General features: G+C 36.6%; 2 protein-coding genes across 2 annotated transcripts; both read right to left on the reverse strand.

Annotated features, from left to right (window-relative positions):
* Positions 1 to 5734: 5734 nt before the first annotated feature.
* On the reverse strand, positions 5735 to 10987 carry rab38a (RAB38a, member RAS oncogene family). Its single transcript, XM_058799376.1, has 3 exons — positions 10786 to 10987; positions 8889 to 9169; positions 5735 to 7509 (listed from the first exon to the last, which is right to left on the reverse strand). Exons 1-3 carry the CDS (start codon positions 10985 to 10987, stop codon positions 7357 to 7359), a joined length of 636 nt encoding a protein of 211 aa, XP_058655359.1. The 3' UTR covers positions 5735 to 7356.
* A 660-nt stretch (positions 10988 to 11647) lies between these two features.
* On the reverse strand, positions 11648 to 19872 carry ctsc (cathepsin C). The gene is made up of 7 exons (XM_058799375.1): positions 19554 to 19872; positions 18564 to 18709; positions 16647 to 16810; positions 16358 to 16513; positions 15995 to 16110; positions 14487 to 14618; positions 11648 to 13370 (listed from the first exon to the last, which is right to left on the reverse strand). The coding sequence occupies exons 1-7, from the start codon at positions 19705 to 19707 to the stop codon at positions 12871 to 12873; spliced, it is 1368 nt and encodes a 455-aa protein (XP_058655358.1). The 5' UTR covers positions 19708 to 19872; the 3' UTR covers positions 11648 to 12870.
* Between the last annotated feature and the right edge of the window lie 808 nt (positions 19873 to 20680).

The following is a 20680-nucleotide window of genomic DNA, read 5'->3' on the forward strand; positions in this document are numbered from 1 at the left end:
ACATTTGAGGTAAATCATGCTTTCATGCAAAAATAAACGGTATATAAAATAATCTGAAGTATCAAGATGCAAGTTTGTGTCTATTTTTTTATGTATTTTTATTATGATTTATTTATTTATTTTTCAGCTTGAAAAATTATTGTTATACTGCCTTTAAAGTTTGTTTAGTCAACTTGAAATATAAAGTTTTGATATTTGTGTATCTCAACAATCTAGAGAAGTTATTAATTAAATCATTTTTTACAATTTGTACTATCTTCATACTCAAAAGTACATGCTTTCCAATCGGAAGTCAAAAATATTAAGCCTAAATTTAAGATTTATGTACTTGAATTGCATATATAAATGTACATCCATTTGGATTGCACAGTTTTAACATAAACTTAATGTGATGCATATTTGTCAGTCATACATACAGTACATGTAAATTTGTTATATTTCTGTAATAGTATACTAATAAACTGTTTTAAATACACAAAAACAGGCTTTATACATGTATCATCAATAAATCTAATTTGTTTCAATCTGATATACTTTAATTATGACTTATTCCACAGCTAGCCATATTTTAACCATGTTCATGTTTTCACAATTGAACAGATTCCTGCAGATCTGAATAAATGCATTTTGAAAAATATGATTATTTAAATAAAATCAAATAGATGCAGATAGTTAATAATATACCGTGTCATGATTTTTTAATGACTGACAAATATGCAAAACACTAAGTTTACTGGTTTGTTTGTTAAAACCGTGTATTCCAAATAAGTAGATATTTTATATGCATTTCAAATACATGAATCTTAAATTTAGACCTATTTTAAGTGTATTTGTAATGCATAGTAGCATGTGAATTTAAGTATGAAAGACAGTATTAATGAAGTTTTCTGAGAAGGGGGAGAGAACTAGCTAAATAAATAAGAGAGGCATTTTACAAACATAACCAAATCATAATCATCATTAATCAAGGGCGATAAAATGTTCACAAGATCCAGAAGCATGTGGATCATGTCAGCCCACCACATCAGAGCGAGAGCGGGCAAATTACTCTTTGACCTGCTGGTCATGCTCTAGTTTGCATATCAAATGAATTCTCCTCCCTGTGTGTCGGGTCAGAGCTGAGCTGACCTGGAATATCTCGCAAACCAATTTATTTCATTAGGAGCCGTGAGACCGGGATCACACGGCCAGATCAAACACACACACAGATCTTCTGTACCTCAGTGTATCCAAAATTATGGCAAGAAAATCAATGAATAGTGATGTAAATATATGTATTTTTACTATCTGCAAACACACCAAACACCTTTCATTGTGCCAATGCTTTTCAGGAGAATCAGCTTACACAAAAAGAAAAATGTACTTGAATTGCATATAAAATCTCCACCCTTTGTATTACATAGTTTTAGCATAATTTAAAGGTGGGGTAAGTGATTTCTGGTAGCCAATGTCGGCGCAAAAAAATACTATAGAACTCATTATAATCAGTGATACTGTCTACACTGGAAATTGGAAAGTAAATTGCTGCCACGTTCTATTTATGACATATTGACACAAATTTTTTCAATGGTTGCTTTGTCGCGTCCAGTGTTGACAGACCATAACAGGACAACTGTCGCATGGTGTAAGCCTTCTTTTGTGCCGCAGACGTTGTCCTCTTTGTTTTTTTTAATCCGCCATCTCTATCTTTCTGTCGTTGCTCGGCTCGGCTAATGTCCGTCATGTGCACTGATGAGCGCTCTCTCCTCGCATCATGAGTAGACACGCCCCTTACTGCTGATTAGCTACAAGTTTGTTTTGGTACTGGCTCGACTCAATTTTCTAAAGCATTTTTGAAAAAATGCATACCCCACCTTTAAGGCAGCGGCTATTTACACTAAGTGAAAATAGCATATTTTCTTAGCGATAGATGCTTACACTAAGTGCAAATAGCGATGGATGCTATTTACATTAAGTGCAAATAGAAATGGATTCTATTTACACTACATTAAAATAGGATTTTCTGCTATTTATACTACTTATTGCAAATAGTGGCAATTATCTGCACCTGGGTATTGTAGCACATTATAAAACAGTGTGCAATAATAACTTATTGAGTGTATATTTTAATTTTAATTCAAATTATTAAATGGATGCTACCTTATTGGGACAATAAAGCCCTCCCTACACCTACCCTAGCCCTACCCGACACTTTATTTTCAACTTTTTGATTATTTCCTTTATTTTTATTGAAAATAAATGCTTTTCTGATGTGATTTGAAATTTGAAAAGGGAGAAAAAAAGTTTGCCAAAAGGCTGATTCAAACCCGGGTCGATCGCGTTTAAATGAGTACTACACACATTTTACTATCTGCGCCACTTGAACTGACGGCAATCAATCTCTTTTGTAATGTTGGCTAGCCCAATCACACGTTGGTGGGTGAGTTAGTGTAAATAGCCTCTACCAACAACAAGGCGGGCTATTTGCACTTAGTGTAAATAGCCTCTACCAACAACAAGGCAGGCTATTTACACTAAGTGAAAATAGCCTCTACCAACAACAAGGCAGGCTATTTACACTAAGTGAAAATAGCATATTTTCTTAGCGATAGATGCTTACACTAAGTGCAAATAGCGATGGATGCTATTTACATTAAGTGCAAATAGCGATGGATGCTATTTACATTAAGTGCAAATAGCGATGGATGCTATTTACATTAAGTGCAAATAGAAATGGATTCTATTTACACTACATTAAAATAGGATTTTCTGCTATTTATACTACTTATTGCAAATAGTGGCAATTATCTGCACCTGGGTATTGTAGCACATTATAAAACAGTGTGCAATAATAACTTATTGAGTGTATATTTTAATTTTAATTCAAATTATTAAATGGATGCTACCTTATTGGGACAATAAAGCCCTCCCTACACCTACCCTAGCCCTACCCGACACTTTATTTTCAACTTTTTGATTATTTCCTTTATTTTTATTGAAAATAAATGCTTTTCTGATGTGATTTGAAATTTGAAAAGGAGAAAAAAGTTTGCCAAAAGGCTGATTCAAACCCGGTCGATCGCGTTTAAATGAGTACTACACATTTTACTATCTGCGCCACTTGAACTGACGGCAATCAATCTCTTTTGTAATGTTGGCTAGCCCAATCACACGTTGGTGGGTGAGTTAGTGTAAATAGCCTCTACCAACAACAAGGCAGGCTATTTACACTAAGTGAAAATAGCATATTTTCTTAGCGATAGATGCTTACACTAAGTGCAAATAGCGATGGATGCTATTTACATTAAGTGCAAATAGCGATGGATGCTATTTACATTAAGTGCAAATAGCGATGGATGCTATTTACATTAAGTGCAAATAGCGATGGATGCTATTTACATTAAGTGCAAATAGCGATGGATGCTATTTACATTAAGTGCAAATAGCGATGGATGCTATTTACATTAAGTGCAAATAGCGATGGATGCTATTTACATTAAGTGCAAATAGCGATGGATGCTATTTACATTAAGTGCAAATAGCGATGGATGCTATTTACATTAAGTGCAAATAGAAATGGATTCTATTTACACTACATTAAAATAGGATTTTCTGCTATTTATACTACTTATTGCAAATAGTGGCAATTATCTGCACCTGGGTATTGTAGCACATTATAAAACAGTGTGCAATAATAACTTATTGAGTGTATATTTTAATTTTAATTCAAATTATTAAATGGATACTACCTTATTGGGACAATAAAGCCCTCCCTACACCTACCCTAGCCCTACCCGACACTTTATTTTCAACTTTTTGATTATTTCCTTTATTTTTATTGAAAATAAATGCTTTTCTGATGTGATTTGAAATTTGAAAAGGAGAAAAAAGTTTGCCAAAAGGCTGATTCAAACCCGGTCGATCGCGTTTAAATGAGTACTACACACATTTTACTATCTGCAAACACACCAAACACCTTTCATTGTGCCAATGCTTTTCAGGAGAATCAGCTTACACAAAAGAAAAATGTACTTGAATTGCATATAAAATCTCCACCCTTTGTATTACATAGTTTTAGCATAATTTAAAGGTGGGGTAAGTGATTTCTGGTAGCCAATGTCGGCGCAAAAATACTATAGAACTCATTATAATCAGTGATACTGTCTACACTGGAAATTGGAAAGTAAATTGCTGCCACGTTCTATTTATGACATATTGACACAAATTTTTTCAATGGTTGCTTTGTCGCGTCCAGTGTTGATCAAGCAATAAATGAAGCATTCTTAAGAATTAAATTCTTCTTAACCGCTATTTTCTAAGTTATTTGAATTTTGAATATTAAATACCTTTTTTGTTTTAGAATCTTTCTTTTCTGATGACTGTTTTAAAGACAAAACTTTGAATTTGAATTAATGAAAAGAATTTTCGTAAAAATCTTCGTAAATAACCTCTTGAAGTTAGGATAACTTGTAATTTGTATTAAATCCTACATTTTCTTCTTAAGAGCTACATTTTTGAGAATGTCTTTTGAAGAACTGCATTTAGGAACATTCTTCGGAACTTCTTTCTTAAAGGGGTCATGACATCAATTTTTTGTATTATTTTAATATGTTCCTTAAAGTTTACTTATAATGTTAATAAAGATTTTGCACAAACAAACAAACAAAACAAAACAAAAAATAAATAAATAAATATGTGGGAAAATTATTCTTTTAAACCCTCACTCCGAACCTGTCTCTGAAAAACAGGCTGTTTTTAAGGGGCTGGCCCTTAAAATATTGTCATGAACCAGCCACTGTTACGATTGGCTAACATCATTGCATAGGAAACACTATCAACGCCCCCTCACTATTGCATGTGAGTGTTTTGTCAACATAATCAAAATAAAACAGTAATTTCCAGACAAAGCAATATGCAATCATTTACTTACGGTTTGTAATGAAGCTGCAGTCAGATCTAGTACTGCTTCATCTTTCAAACAAATGTTTCTTTGTGAACTCTCCATGACACTGTGCCTCATTTACCAAACAACATGCTCCGTACAATCCTCTGACACGATCCGGCATGCCATTAAAAATAAACTATCCACTTGTTCCTTAAGCTGGGATCCTTCTGAAATCGATGTCTGTACAAGTGATCAAGTGTCACAGCCGTTAGCGGCTGAACGCCAGTGGGCGGAGCCTACTGGATGTCGATGTTTGCTCTGGAGGCAGTGTTTATGCAAATGTTTGTGCCTAGCTGACGTCACCTCGTCCCTTGATCCAAAACTAGCCATTTTCTGAGGATTATTACATAAATGCTTTTTTTAATTTATGATGACGACATAAGTTATGAAACTTGCAGGATGTATTAAGCATACAAAGGACATCTTCTGTATCAAAAAATCAAGGGAAATTTGGTTTCTCATGTCATGACCCCTTTAATAAGCTTTTCATGAATCCTGTCCATTGTCTGCAGTAGCTGATAGCCATAGATTTTGTGTATGCAGGTTTTCACTTTTTTCTTTTTTAAATATAATATTTAGCGTTCAATAACTGTCTCTGGAGTGTATGAGCTGATGCTGCTCTCAGCAAAGCGTTTGTGTAAAACCAGCATCTCCAGAGGCTTCTGTTGCTCAAGCTAATTGCACAAACTTTTCTTTTAAATAATACAACAAAGCCTAATAACTAACCTCACACACAATCATGCAGCATTTCGCTGAACATGAGCACATTCAAATCCCAACAGCAGCGAGAAATACAAGCGCAGAGGGAACACACACACTTTATTAAAGATTATGTTTATTAATACTTTAACTCTGAACTCTTCTGCTGTGGGTAAATACAGGGGTATTTACAGGACATCATCATACATGCTCTAATAATATATATATCACTGACACTTGATAAATAAAAGAACAAACGCTGTTGGTTGATGGCACTGTAGTGTTTAAAACAAATGACAAACATTATAAATCGCAACATGCAGAAAGACGTCTACTGATAAAGTCATGGCATTATATGTTACATGCATTGCAAAAAATGCTTAAGTATTTTTGTCATTTTTTCTAATACAAATATCGGTCACACTTTATATTAGGTGGCCTTAACTACTATGTACTTGCATCAAAAAATAAGTACAATGTACTTATTGTGTTCATATTGTATTGCAAAACACATTTTCTGCTATTAAGGTGGGATACGGGTAAGGTTAGGGACAGGTTTGGTGGTCTGGGTAGGTTTAAGGGTGGGTTAAGGTGTAAGGGATGGGTCAACAGTGTAATTATAAATGTAATTACAGAAATTAATTACAGATGTAATTATATATAGGTATTTTTAAAAATATAAGTACAATGTAAACATGTACACAATAAGTGCATTGTTCCAAATGATTAATTTAAATGTAAGTACATAGTGTAAGTGAATGTATGAAGTCTTGTTTTCTGAGAAACTGAAAATGAAGTGAGAAAACAAGAACAAATATCTGTCATTGGGAAACAAAACTTGCTTTCCCTTTGAATTAAGTTGATTTTTCTGAGTCCATTGGCAGATATTCGTTCTTCTGAAATACATGTATCTTGATTTAACAATCTTCAGACATTTGCGCCGGAAAACAAGCACTTTTTGCAGTGTGAAGGTACAGTAAAAGTTATTTCCATATTTCTAGAGAGCTATTTATGCTTTTTTGTGAAATGAATAAAGTAACAGTATTTTCACATTTTGAAGTGTTGCGAATACAAGACATTTACATTTAGACACCATATTAACATATTTCTTAATTTTCTTTACTTGGTCTTACATTTACGTTCAGAAAACCTGCAGAAACCCTGTTTTAAAAACATCTGCAATGGCATGTACCAAAAATATTCAAATTCATTAATATTTTTTAAGACCTGCATACATAATTCATGAACATCCTGACTTAAAAGGAAAAAAAAAAACATGGAAAATATTGAGCTACGCTCTGCTCAGTGGGAAAAATTAAAAGTTTTGCTTATTCAGCCCATTTCTGTTAGTGAGTAAAAATATGAATTAACAGCAAAGCAGGTCAGTAAAATCATAATAAAATGACAGAATGGATGGTAAAATACAGAATTGGCCTTTTGGGGTTCTGATTCTGCAGGAACCTGAAGTTCTCGTGAAGTTCTGCAGATGGATTTCACACCGCTGTCTCTTTCTCTTAAAACATTTTCTGCTCTGCAGAGTGTCCGATAAGTCTTGTTACCATGGAAACCGAGACACGGCGATAGGGTCGCCTCTCTGGCGCTGACACAGATAAACAGAGACAACAGGAGATGTGAATGAGATGAGAAGAGAAGACACGTGATGGATAGACTTGAAAGAGCCAGGATGAAGTTGAATGGAGAAGCGCTCCTCTGAGACCCTCTGGAGATCTTCTTCAGGACCTGAAACAGGCGGAGCAGGTTCCTCTGCGGCTGGACTCCTGCTGCGGCGAGATGGTGTCTGCAACCTCTGACTGCAGCAGATCATTCTCATTAGCTATAATGTGCTTCACCAGACAGTGTGCAGCCTCATCTATATTAATATTCTCCTGGAGAGAGAGAGAGAGTGATAGTACATTTCCTGTCAGTGTTCACACACCTCGTCTCTGGCTGTGACTGCATTAATTAGCTCGTGAATATTCATGACGTACTGTAGCCGAAGGACTGTGAGTCAGCAGAAAGCGTGTGAGCGGTTTTGTCAGCTCTAATGATCTTCACACACATACAGACCTGATTCACTACAAATAACGCCTATAAAAGAGCCAAGACGGTCAGACAGCATTTACTGTCTTTCAATAAAATAGCTCATCCAAAAAATTAGAATTCTGTTATCATTTTCTTCCTCGGAGCACAAAAGGAGAAGTCTAACAGCTCATTCACTTTGCATGCACTACTCTTCGAAAGGTTGGGGTCAGTAAGAGTTTATTCAGCGAGGACGCATTAAATTGATCAAATGCAACAGCAAAGACATTTATGTTATGAAAGATTTCTATTTTTTTAAAAATTAAATGTATGATAGTTTGCACAAAAAATGAGCAGCACAACTGTTTTCAACATTGATAATAATCAGAAATGTTTCTTGAGCAGCAGATCAGCATATTAGAATGATTTCTGAAGGATCATGTGACACTGAAGACTGGAGTAATGATGCTGAAAATTCAGTTACTGGAATAAATTAAATTTTACAGTAAATACAATTAGAAAACAGGTATTTTAAACTGTAATTTGCAATTTCACATTATTACTGTTTTTACTGTATTTTTGATCAATTAACTGCAGTCTTGGTGAGCAGAAATTGAACCGACACAAAGCTTGTTTCTGCCATGGACTTATAAAATAAAAAAGGTAATTGCAACTTTTTTCTCACAATTCTGACTTTTTGTGCAATCTCATAATTGCAAAAAAAAGAATCTCAGTATTGCGAGATAAAAACTCTCAGAATTGAGAGTTAACATCTTGTTAGCATCTTGAGTTTCAAGATTGCATCTTGCAATTCCACCTTTAGTTTTATTCTCAAAATTGCAAGTTTATACCTCACAATTTTGTTTTTGTTTTTTCTGCAATGGAATAAAAAAATAAAAAAGGTAATTATGGTAAAACTCTTTTATTTCTGAAATCAGGATTTTTTTCTCGTAATTGTGAGTTTAACATCTCTTAATTTTTTTGAAAATCAGAATTGTGAGAAGAAAATGTCAGAATTGTGAGATAAAAAGCTGCAATTACGTTTTTTTTTAGCTTACATGAATGATTGTGTGTCAAGTGTAAATGATTCTTTCAACCAATTAAACCGCAAACCAACAGAATGCAAACTAGATCATCTACCATGACCTTTCACTTGACCTTTTAACCTCTGTGCACATCACATTCAATATCTGAAGACTCTGCTGGTGATATGAAAACTGTTTTCAAATGATGATTCACGACGTACCTTGGCAGAAGTTTCAAACCATCCCACAAAGCCATTCTCCTGGCAGAACTGCTCCATTTTGATGCCATTGTTAGTGAGAACATCTCTGCCCTGATCGCACTTGTTGGCGAGCAACACGGTCGCCACGTTTTTGCCGTTGGATAAACTCAACTTGGCGTCAAGATCCTCCTTCCACTTTGTCACCGCCTCGAACGTCGATGGCCGGGTGACGTCAAAAACGATGAAGGCTCCCATGGCCTCTCGATAATACACCCGCGTCATGTTCCCAAAACGCTCCTGGCCTGCGGAAGAGATTGAATCAGAACAAACCGCACAAGAGTCTTCTGTAAATACCAGCTATATAGATCATGAACATACATACATTTCACCGTGACTTCATGGTGATCATAGCAGAACACAGACAACAATGAGAGGTTTATTTTCAGCTGAAGCCTTGGGTGAATGCGAGAGAATTTCAGTCTTTATGCTTTTTCTTTTTTCTGATCCACGTGATCGTACATTGAGATTCTTGTACACAAGGGTCCGAACTAAAGCCTGGATATCATTAATGAGGAAAAGCACATTCCTACGGCTCATATTGATCAACTCCACTGAGCTCCAGCCTCACGCCGTTAAACTTAAAGCTCAGCGCTCAGGATTAGTGTCAGAAGTTACCGGAGCAGCGGACTGAAGACTGAGAAACTATGAAGAGAGCAATGGAAACTACCCAGCTAACAGAGAATGTTCTCAGAACGATGTTCTCCCAAAGTTATGAATAAACATTTTTCAAGAACTTTTGTGGTCTTTAGTAGCATTCTAAAAAAGTTAGCACACAACCGTTATTTGTACATAGTTCATGGAATGTTTTTTTCTTTTCTTTCTGAAACATTGTAGTTGTACATATGTTGCTACTTGTTTCAGAATGTTCAGAGAATTTTGAAAAGTAACATTTCATAATGTTTGCAAAATTCTAAAATGGATTGTTCTCTTAATATTCCCGTAAACAAGAAAGAAAAAAAAAGTAAACATTTTAAAAAGTGGATCTTTTGAACTTTTAGAGAACAGAACATCCAGAAATTATTTCCACATAACTTAATGGGAACGTTAGCAAAATGTTCCTAGAACATATTTTTGTTAGCTGGGTTGTGCAGCAACATAAGACGTCCTTTATAATAAACGAGTCCAACAGCTGAGAGATAAATAGTTGCCACTTACAACGAAAGATGTCATGTTTTCTTTACGATATTTAATGGAATTGGTCTTCTATAATCGTGTTGATATGTTTATTTTCTCTTGGGAACGACTAAACAATGACAAATCACGCTCCTCTCTGATGTCCCTGCTCATTTAATCTCCTATTTACAACGACGTCCCTGTTTTCTTTCTGTTTTTTTTTTTTTTTAGGTGGAAATCTCCCTCACATGAGCGACGAACACATGACCGCGCAGAGCGCGCGCGCGTGAGGAACGTTATTCAAGAGAGACTTGAGAATAAAACAATGCGACTTCATAATTAGATTACGACATATTTGAATATGTTTGGTCCACATAACATTAGAAAGTTATATAACGCCTTTATATAAATTATATAGCCTATAAAATGTTATATATGAAATTGCAAAACTCTAGCCTATATGAATGGACTTTTTGTCAGATTTAAGTATCTATCTATCATTATGCAAGTTATTCACAACTTTGTGACAAGTTAAGAGTAAAGAAAAAAAACCCCGTAAAAAATACTACGCATAGTCATTGTCTAAGACTGTAGGCTACATATAACTATACAAATTAATGCATTTATAAAATTAATTGTTTAATTTTGTTCCTATTATTTATTTATTTAGTAATTTTAAATAAACCTTAGGCCCAGAAAAAAAAGTGTTTATATAGGCTATATTAAAAAAAAAAAAAAAAAATACCGGCGATGTCCCAGAGTTGTAATCTGACGGTCTCCTGGTCGAGGTTGAGAACTTTGAGCGCGAAATCCACGCCGATCGTCGCGCGGTAGTTCGGTGAGAAGTTCTGGTGCACGTAGCGCTTGATGATGCTGGTTTTCCCCACACCCAGATCCCCGATCACCAGGATTTTATATAAGTGTTCCTTCAGGTGATGGTTCTGCATGGCTGTGTGAGACGGAGCCGAACATGGACGCGTGTGATCTGCAGTCAGACTCTGAGGGAAGAAACAGAAACGCCCCGCGGAGAGAAAAGCGTAACTTGTGACTCTTCAGTCGAGCATGAGACCAGAGACGGAGGGGCCTGTTGAAACTTCATCACGGTACGTACAGATGTCGAAAACATCATGATTAAAACTACAGTTCGAATACCACCGCTGTGAAATGTAGTTACCATGATACGTGTGAGGATCACGCCCTCAACAAGTTCTCTTCACCAATTACAAAAATGTGTGAAGACTTGTGTAGGTCCTATAATAAGATTACAGACTATCCTCCTAGAAATATACCATGGTAACCACACTTGCTGCCTGTTAAACCTGGTACTAAAGCGGTCATCAGTAAAACAAAACAAACGTTTATCTATCTAAATGGGGACATTACATAGACCTTTTTTTATACAGAGCTAATTTATGCATTGTTTAATGTTTTTTTTCCTTGTACCATGTTTAGACCATGGCATATAGTTAACATCCCAAATGACCAAAGCCCACTTGAATTCTACGAAATCCAATTCAAATGAACTCATTTATGGAATAAGTTTATACAAATTTGACTTCATGCATTTCTTTCCATTTAGGCTATACAAAAGTCAAGTACACCTGAGGTTAAAAGTATCTTAAAAGCAACTTTATTAAAAATCATGACACATACAGAAGCACAAAAAAGGCAAAAATCTAAGATTGTGATAAAACCATTGGATTCAAACAGTCCTGAGCAGCTTAACTGTTGGCAATGGACTCAAGTGATTGTTTATTAAACCACAAGTACTGATTTTCCTGAGAGCAACTGCCAACTTGATATTCTCTAAATACAAAGTGACTGTCCAATTAAAAGAGTGGTGTAAAAATGGACAAGACAGAGTGCAAATGTGAAATTCAGAGCTCACATGGATCAATGAAAATCTAAAATCCCTTTTCTTAAAAACACATTATAAGCAGTTGAGGCACATTGCAGCACCTGAAGGCACCCAACTTTCATTAGCACAAATCCAACAAGGAAGGAAAAAATAAACAAACATGAAATGCTGTTTTTGATTATACACACAGTCCTTGTGGAAATCCACATAAACAGAGCAAAAAAGGACAGAACAACTTTGTGTGTTAAAGTAGAAGATTATGAACAGATGGAGGCAGCAGGTCAGTTGCAGCAAAATCTAGAGACAAGACCTACAAAAATTAAGATTTTCAGATCAATTTAAAACCATAACTACACTCTAGACAGGGTTGGTTTTGGGTGACCGCAACAATTGAAAGAGCAGGTGACCCAAGACAGGAACATGACAGGCCAGATCAGGAGTTTTTCAGGTGGACAGGTGGCTCAGAGGAAGATGATAACTGGGGATTTGAAGAGGCAGAAACTAAGTGGCCTCACCATTATTCTTTAAAGGGCTGCCAAAAACAAAAAGAAAAGTAAAAGGCACAGAAGAGGAATAAATTCCCTTAAGAGGTCAGCGAGAGAATGTCATAACTCTGGAGACCGAGATGATGTCGACACACATGGAACAAGTCCAAGATGTCAACCAAAGAGGAGAACCTTGAAGCCAATATTAACTTGGTTTCAAGCTTCATAATGTATGAGGAATTGGGAAATGAGAGCGAATCAAATCTAAAGAGACTTGTAATTTCACATTCAAACTGTTTGCTACTAAAAGGGACCTGAAAGACAGAACAATCAATCAGGGAAGGTCATGGGAAAAGATCACTTTACCAAACAAATTAAATGTATGCAACTTGGCAACAAAGTTAAAAAGTTTCCCTTTTTCAGAATTGCCATTATCAAAATACTTTTCCAGGCCATGCCTGTTTTAACTGACCAATTCGTCTACACTCTAAAGTTTGGCGATTGGTGTAGTGGCTACAGCAATGCTCTCAATGGCGCATTCATCGGTTCCTCGACGGATCCTGAAAAACCCATTCTCGCCCCACCCGTTTCCCCAGCTGTTCTTCACGATCCAGTACTTCTCGCCGGTCTTATGGCACTTCCCATACCCCACCAACAGCACGGCGTGATTAGTCAGCTCAAATGGATTGACGGAGTCACGGAGGCCGGTGTGATGGTAGATGCCCTCCTTGTAGTTCATGAAGTCTGGGTACACCTCCAGGGCCACACCCATGGGGCCGTTCCTGACCAGCTCCAGCATCATGGCCGCCTCGCTGCATCCGCCGTAAAACCCACCCACGTAGTGATAATCGGAGGCATAGTACCTTGTGCATTTCTCAGATACTTTGCAGGGAGAATCATCCCCGGTGTACGGGAAACAGTCCTCCTCCACAATGCCAAAGTCCTGGATGTATTTACCAATCAGGTATGGAAAACCTCCATCACAGCCTGTTCAGAAGACCAAAAATCAAAAATGTTAACTTCAGAATATTCAATTAATTGCAAAATTTATGGGGAGAAAAAAAGAGGGGAAGAACCAGGGTTATTATAGTACCTAAAAGTAAAAAAAAAAAAAAAAAAAAAAAAAGAAAAAAAGAGCAATAATTGAAAAATGCTAGCCGAACCAAAATAAAATAATAAAACTAGCTAGTTCCCAAGGCAACACTTCTCATTTTCTAAAATAACCAAAAGTACCAAAGTACTAAAATAACAAACTGAAATAAAACAACAACATAGACATTTAAAAACAAAAAACCCTCAAATTACTTACAATAAAGCAGAAAAAAAAAAAAAGTGTCAATTCAGAATATTAACAAAAAATATATAGTAACAGTATCTCAATACAAAAATAACACTAGGAATGACAATTGTTGTTTATAAATCAATTACATAATTTATAATATTTTTATAATTATTTATTATAATTTATATAATAAACATTAGTATTAATAAAATAATGTATAAAAAGTAAACCGACTTGGATCAGAACAACTTAGACCAGAAAAATGCATGTATAAAAAAAAGAAAATATTGGTCGCAACAATTTTATAATATAACTATACAATATAATTTCACCATTACCAATACTAAAACATTATATTATTAAAAACAATAGCCAATAAAAAAACAATCCCTTTAACATACTTTAATTTCTCTCCCAATCCATCCTCCCATTAGGTTTTATAAAGGAAAAATTCACATAAATGCAATTAAAATGAGAAAAAAAAAAACACTTTACATATTTAAAACAACAGCTTAAATAATAAATAATGTAAATAAGTATACAATTTTTACATCCCTAAAGAAATAAATCTTTTTAATCTTATAAAACCTACAGGAAGCGGAAGAAAAAGAAAAAGAAAAAGAGGAACCACCCAAAGTCAAACATTTACGCAAAGAATCCATTGTGATCTCAATCGGATTGTGTAACCATAATCCTGAGGGTACTGGAAAAGCAAACATTCACGGATTTATAACTGCAAATATGCAGACAGGGCGTCTGAAGTTCAGCACAGATACGGCTCACATTAAACACAGCCTCAGTGCATCAACACGTGCTTTTACCTTGAGAATACTGGGAGCAGGACACTACTTGCTGTGGACTGAACACCGGCTGCTGCGTGTTGTTCGTCTGGATTCGGACTCGAGCTTCAAGCATTCCCATAGTGGCGAAAGAGTAACAGCTGCCGCATTGAGCTTGAAAAAGAAAGAGGAGGGGAAATCATTTAAAGATGAAAAATTACAATTCACAACCTCATTTCCTTGTCTTACAGAACTGTCCTTTAATCCTCCTCTAAATGTACTCGGAGCATCTGAAGGAGCTCTTAACAAAAGTGAGACACTGTCAGGCTCTGAAAGGAACGAGCCACTCCAGACACGTCGACCAGCGCTCCTCGCACTTATTTCAGAGAAGCAACCAGCAAGACGATATCAGTTTGAGTTTCTCGTCAACACTAAAAAGACTGACTAGGAAAGATGAGACCGTAAACCCAAGAGTAATATGATTAGGTACAAGTGAAAAACAACAAATTCAAAAAGCATATTGTGATTAGAAGCTTTATAGGGTCAAAGATGGTCAGACATATTAAGACAAAGAGAAACAAGAAGGCTTTAAATAGACAAATAATAGTGACAAACCCTGATTATCTTGCGCCATGGGACCATAGATCTTAAACCAAATCACTTCAGTCCAAAAATATCCATTTCCCACAAATATCTTTAGAATACATGGATATATTTTAATATAATATTTTAACTCAGCAAAAAAAAAAAAAAAACATTTGCGGTAATTAAAATAGCTGAATTAAATATTTAAAAAAATGAAAATAAATTTTACATGAAAAATTAACTTATTTCAGTGTCAAGGCAACAAACTCATTTATTTTGAATTACAGTAAATGCTAAACCAGAGATGAAAATAAAAACAAAACTCCCAACTAATAAAAATGAAAAAGCACATAAGTTACTAAAACTATAAATAAAATTAAAATTTAAAATATAAAAATCCAAATCAAAAATTACTAAATTCTATAATAGCAACAGCAAAAATGGTCTAAAGGAATCTGAAAAAAAGAAAAAAAAAGAAAACTGGCTTATGTATAATTTAAATTGTGAATATTAAAAGTTAAAATTTTAAATATCCATAGACTCCTCTCCAGAAGCCTTACTTCACAATTATTATTATTATTACTACTACTACACACTTATACAAACACAAATAAATAAAATACTGTATTAGGTTTGTTGGGGAAATTTCTGTAAACATAAACAACAGCCAAACACAGACTAGATAAAACGCTTGTAATTTTCTGGTAGTGTTTCTTGCATCATTTATCAGGCTGTTCTATAGTAAGAACAGCTACGCCATTCAATAACATACACTTCCTGGATTAGAGTGAAAACAATCAATAGCAGCATATTGAAGCTATTCCCAGGACTCAACTGCAGATGGTAAAGAACACCAAGAGGTTTCTGATATAAATCACATGCTCAACTCTGAGCAATACAGGACACAGATTGAAGCAATGTTATATTGCAACATTTCCTCTTTCTCTCTCTCAACACACACACACCTTGGTTGCGGACAGGGCTGACATAATTGACTCCGTTCATGTCTCTCCAGTCCCAGTGTTCTGGAAGACCGGCTGCCATCTTACTGTCTGCAGAAACCGTCACAGGCCTGACACGTCTAAGAGAGAGAAACCGACATGAAATAACAGCTGACCATTTATCTTCAAAATGAAATGTTGCTGCTCTTAATATTCAGTACACAATATTCTGCAGAAGAAAAATCACCTATGCGGTTCACTACTTTTACTGTAAAATGCTTCTAAATAAATCACACCAGACATTTATGAACTCGAATAACTCCATTTTTAAGGCATCGGTTGTTTATTTTTCACAAAAGCCCTGAGTGCACCAGTTAGCGAGCGTACCGTGGTATACGAGAGGCACGTCCTCCTGATCTTCTCAGCATCTCCTGTATGGTGAGGGTCTCATGGACACTGTATGTCGTCGCTTTCCAAGACTTCTGAACTGAGTTTATTTGATCCACAAACCCCATGTTGTTTGTGTATGGCAGCTTCATGAGTCTAGAGAGCAAATGTTTGTTATCATACAACCCAATAAATGCATCAATGCACATGAGATCTCATCAAGATATAGAGTGCAATTAAAAGGACAATCGAGTCACAAGAGAGAAACAAAAACTGCTGACACACTTACAGTTCGTGCTGGAGTCCAAGCATGTGATTGTGGTCGATTTGGGGTGGGATGGGCTGCACCTTCTTCCCAGTGAAACAGCCCCAGTTATTCCCCAAAACATCATGAACCCAACCGGGCATCGTCTGATCGCAGTAACTGGTCACCTCTGAACCCTGCTGAGAATACTAGACACACGGAGAAAAATAAAATAAAATACTCAATGCAATAATGTTACTGTTAAAGCACAATATTTACTGTTAAACCGCATTTATTATTATGAATTGATTGTTTTTAAAAATGACTTTTGTGATTCCCAAACAACATCATGTGATCCTTTTAATACTATGGATATGCAAAACTAAATAAATAGTCTAACTCTAAAATTGTTCAATAATATGTATATGAAGGGAAAAGTCTTCATTTTGTTGATTTCTTATTGTTTGAACGCTGTGTTATCATTAACTAAAATGATCAACAATTTTTTTTTTTTGGTAGATTAAATAAAACACTTGTTTAAAAAGCTGCCTTGGAAACTAATAAGTTTAAGTTGAAGTACTAAAATGACATAAGCAAAAAAAAAAAAAAAAGAAAATATAAAAACACACCAATTCCAAATAATACTAAATACTATAATAGTATTAAGCTGAAGATCTGGTGCCTTCAGTTCGGACCTGCTGCCCCGCCTCATGTGGCCAATTTCCATCTATGAGGTCACCCTATCCCACGCCAATCGACTGGAGCGATTGGTGAATGTGCAGGTGAGAAAGTGGCTTGGACTACCCAGATGCCTCAGCAGCATAGGACTGTACGGCAATGGAGCCCTCTCTCTACCGATCTCAAGCCTGGTGGAGGAGTACAAATGCTCTAAAGCAAGGCTCGAAATGACCCTCACAGAATCCCGGGATCCCTTCGTCAGAGGGGCTGCTCCCGCCTTAGCCACGGGCTAAGGAAGCCCAGACTACCTTCCACCGACCGACATCTTTCGTCCGGGAAGGGGAGAAATGTTCAACCAATCGATTGCCTCTAGATTCATGCCCACTGAACGCAGCCCGGGTCTGGGAAATGCGGGTAGACTTAAGTCAGAGGCTCACCTTCCCACCCGAAATTGCAGCGACCAACCTGCGCCCAGACCTGGTCCTTTGGTCCAAATCCTGTCAACATGTCTTTATAGTGGAGCTGACAGTCCCGTGGGAGGAAGCCATCGATGAGGCATTTGAAAGGAAAAGGGTGCGATATGCAGATTTGGCTGCCGAAGCAGAGGGCCGGGGATGGAAGGTAAATGTTCATCCAGTGGAAGTGGGCTGCAGGGGCTATGTTGCTAGTTCCACCATAAGGCTGCTAAAGGAGGTGGGAATCAGAGGACAGGCTCAGCGGAAGACCATCAAAGACCTTGCAACTGCTACCGAAAGAAGCAGTCACTGGCTGTGGCTGAAGCGGAAGGAGACTGTATGGGCGCCCAAGTGACCTCATGGAGCCTCTGGTGCGACACACACCCAGGTCTGATCAGCCTGTGGTGGGCCAGCCTCGGGTGAGGGTGTATTGTGATTAAAAGGCCGAAACACCCAATGAGGCCGGGGTGCACAACTGATGATGTATCGTATTGGAGGCACCAGGCGGTCATCTCCCAAGTCAACCCCACCCAAGAGGACATCTCCAACAACAGTGCTTGCTGAATATCGAGGAATTTTTAACATCTAGTCCTAGTAAATATATAGAATACTAAAATAACACAGGATCTCAAATCCTAGTCAAAAAAAAAAAAAAAAAAACTGCATGTGCAAAATCATACCACATTTATTGAGCAAGGCACAATAAAGAACAGCGAAACACAAAAGAGCTGATATCAGAATTTCCCTTCTGTTATGAAACCACAGTCATCTGATCATGCATCACAGTCATGTGCTGTTACCGAGACTAAAAGTGTCTCGTCATGCTTACCTTGAAAAACCCGAACCATTTGTAGTCATTGATCACCACTTCAAAGCCCTGGTTATAGATGAGAGTGAAGAACCCAGTGTGACCGAGATCATCCACGGATACAAACAACTTCTGCAGGTCCACAGTCACCGTTTTCACTGACTTTCCTGTTTAAAAGTCAACAGTGTTTCATTTAGAAACTTAAGGAAGTAACTTTGGAGACATGCAAACACAATGGCTGCAATTCAAAACCTGCCTATATATAGCATTCTGTACATCATGTGTGCTTTTGAACGTTCAGATGCACCGATGATGCCCACAAATGCAGTTCACTACAATATCTACAACATTCATCAAAAATAACAATCAAGTTTACTGTTGTACTCTCAGACAGCATTAGTGATGTTGTTATTTAGGAAAATATGCTCTAATGGACTGACACTAACAAAATACTGCTATGACAACTACAACCATGTTTTTTGACTTGGAGTAACTTGGAAATACTATGGTAAACGAACATGGTAGTCATTCAGTAACATGGTAAATAGCAAAGAAAGTATAATAGCAATGGCCTACACTTTATTTTAAGGTGTCCTTAATTATACGTTTAAGTACTGAGTAATATTAACTAACTACATGTACTTACTATATGGTTAGGGCTACTTACATGTAATTATGCATAATTTATTGTTATTATAATAGTAAGTACATGTAAAATAAGTGTTACCCAGCAATGCTAATCATTGTACCATCATGGTACTACCAGAGTGCCAGTGTTATTAAGAGTATCCAAAAAGCCAAAAGTACATATTTGTGCCATCCTTAGCGCATCATTTTAGTATAATGCCTATAATTAGGTCAATTATATATCTATACATATATATATTAAAAAAAGAGGCACAGATGTTCATCTGAAGACCTCAGCATAAAACCGAAAGTAAAACTGAACTTCCGTGTGGAAGACAAAAGCGCACTGATTCAGATAGCTGCGGTGGTCTGATCTGGTCTGACCTGTGCTGGAGCAGTTGATGGTTCGATCGTGACCCACATCATACACGCTGAAGATCCAGGTGCCCAGCAGGTCCTCATAGGTACAGTTGGCCGGAGTGTCTGCCGCAGACCCGCCGATGAACGCCAACAAAACAACGACTGCGAGCGCACGCATTCTTACGACGGCTCGACAGCAGACAGACAGTGATAGATAACGGGAGTGACAGCTGAACGGACGCAAGGATACTAATTGTCCCTCTCGTCCTTCCGCGCACCTGCAGCACTGAAACTCTCTGTTGACCAGCCGCGTGCTACTGAACTTATACAGCAATGATCATATGACACGAGTCACATGACATGCCAGTGAGCGCGCAGAAGTAATACTATCACACTGACAAAAACACATTCATCCTGCAAACAGGCGCATTCGATTCTATCACACACAATGATTAACTCTTAAGACAAACATGCATTAACTCAATCACATAAGTACATGCATTGTTCACAAACCCATTCATCACACGAGCAAACACATATTAGGTCATTATATTTGGTCATGCACACATTATTTACAGTGACACTCAATCAGAACAATGTAGCCTATATATGCTGCAAAAACAACAGTCATGTTTAAATCAGAAATGCATTAGAGTGCATTGCAAATGCTGTGTTATTTTGAATTTAAATTTTAAAGATGTTTTCAACAAATGTGTCTCCACAGTATCACTGCATTAGAAACATGCGATCCCTTGGAGACGGATCTTTAGTGAAGTGAAAATTTAGAGTCATGACCTGAGTCACACTCCTCTGTGGGAGTTATTTTATAACCGCTTTATCAGCAAAACAACAGAAGTAGGGTGGATTAGTGTAATGTGGGACACTGACTAATGTGGGACACCTAAGCTTCAGTGCATTTATCTCTTCTTTTACAACATTAAAGTGAACATGCTTGGTGTTGAATTCAAGCATTATTGAAATCACTTGACTTTCTGGAAATTATGTCAGAAATGTGGCCATGAAAATCATCAAAAACTATGTTCTAAATTGTTATCAAATTATATTTGTGATGCATTTGTACATCAAATTTTGCAATAATATTGTTAAAATGTGTTAAGAATATTTTCTATTTGAAGCAATCTTTGTCGTCC

Source organism: Onychostoma macrolepis, chromosome 15 (assembly GCF_012432095.1).
Source record: "Onychostoma macrolepis isolate SWU-2019 chromosome 15, ASM1243209v1, whole genome shotgun sequence".
NCBI classification, from domain to species: Eukaryota; Metazoa; Chordata; class Actinopteri; order Cypriniformes; family Cyprinidae; genus Onychostoma; species Onychostoma macrolepis.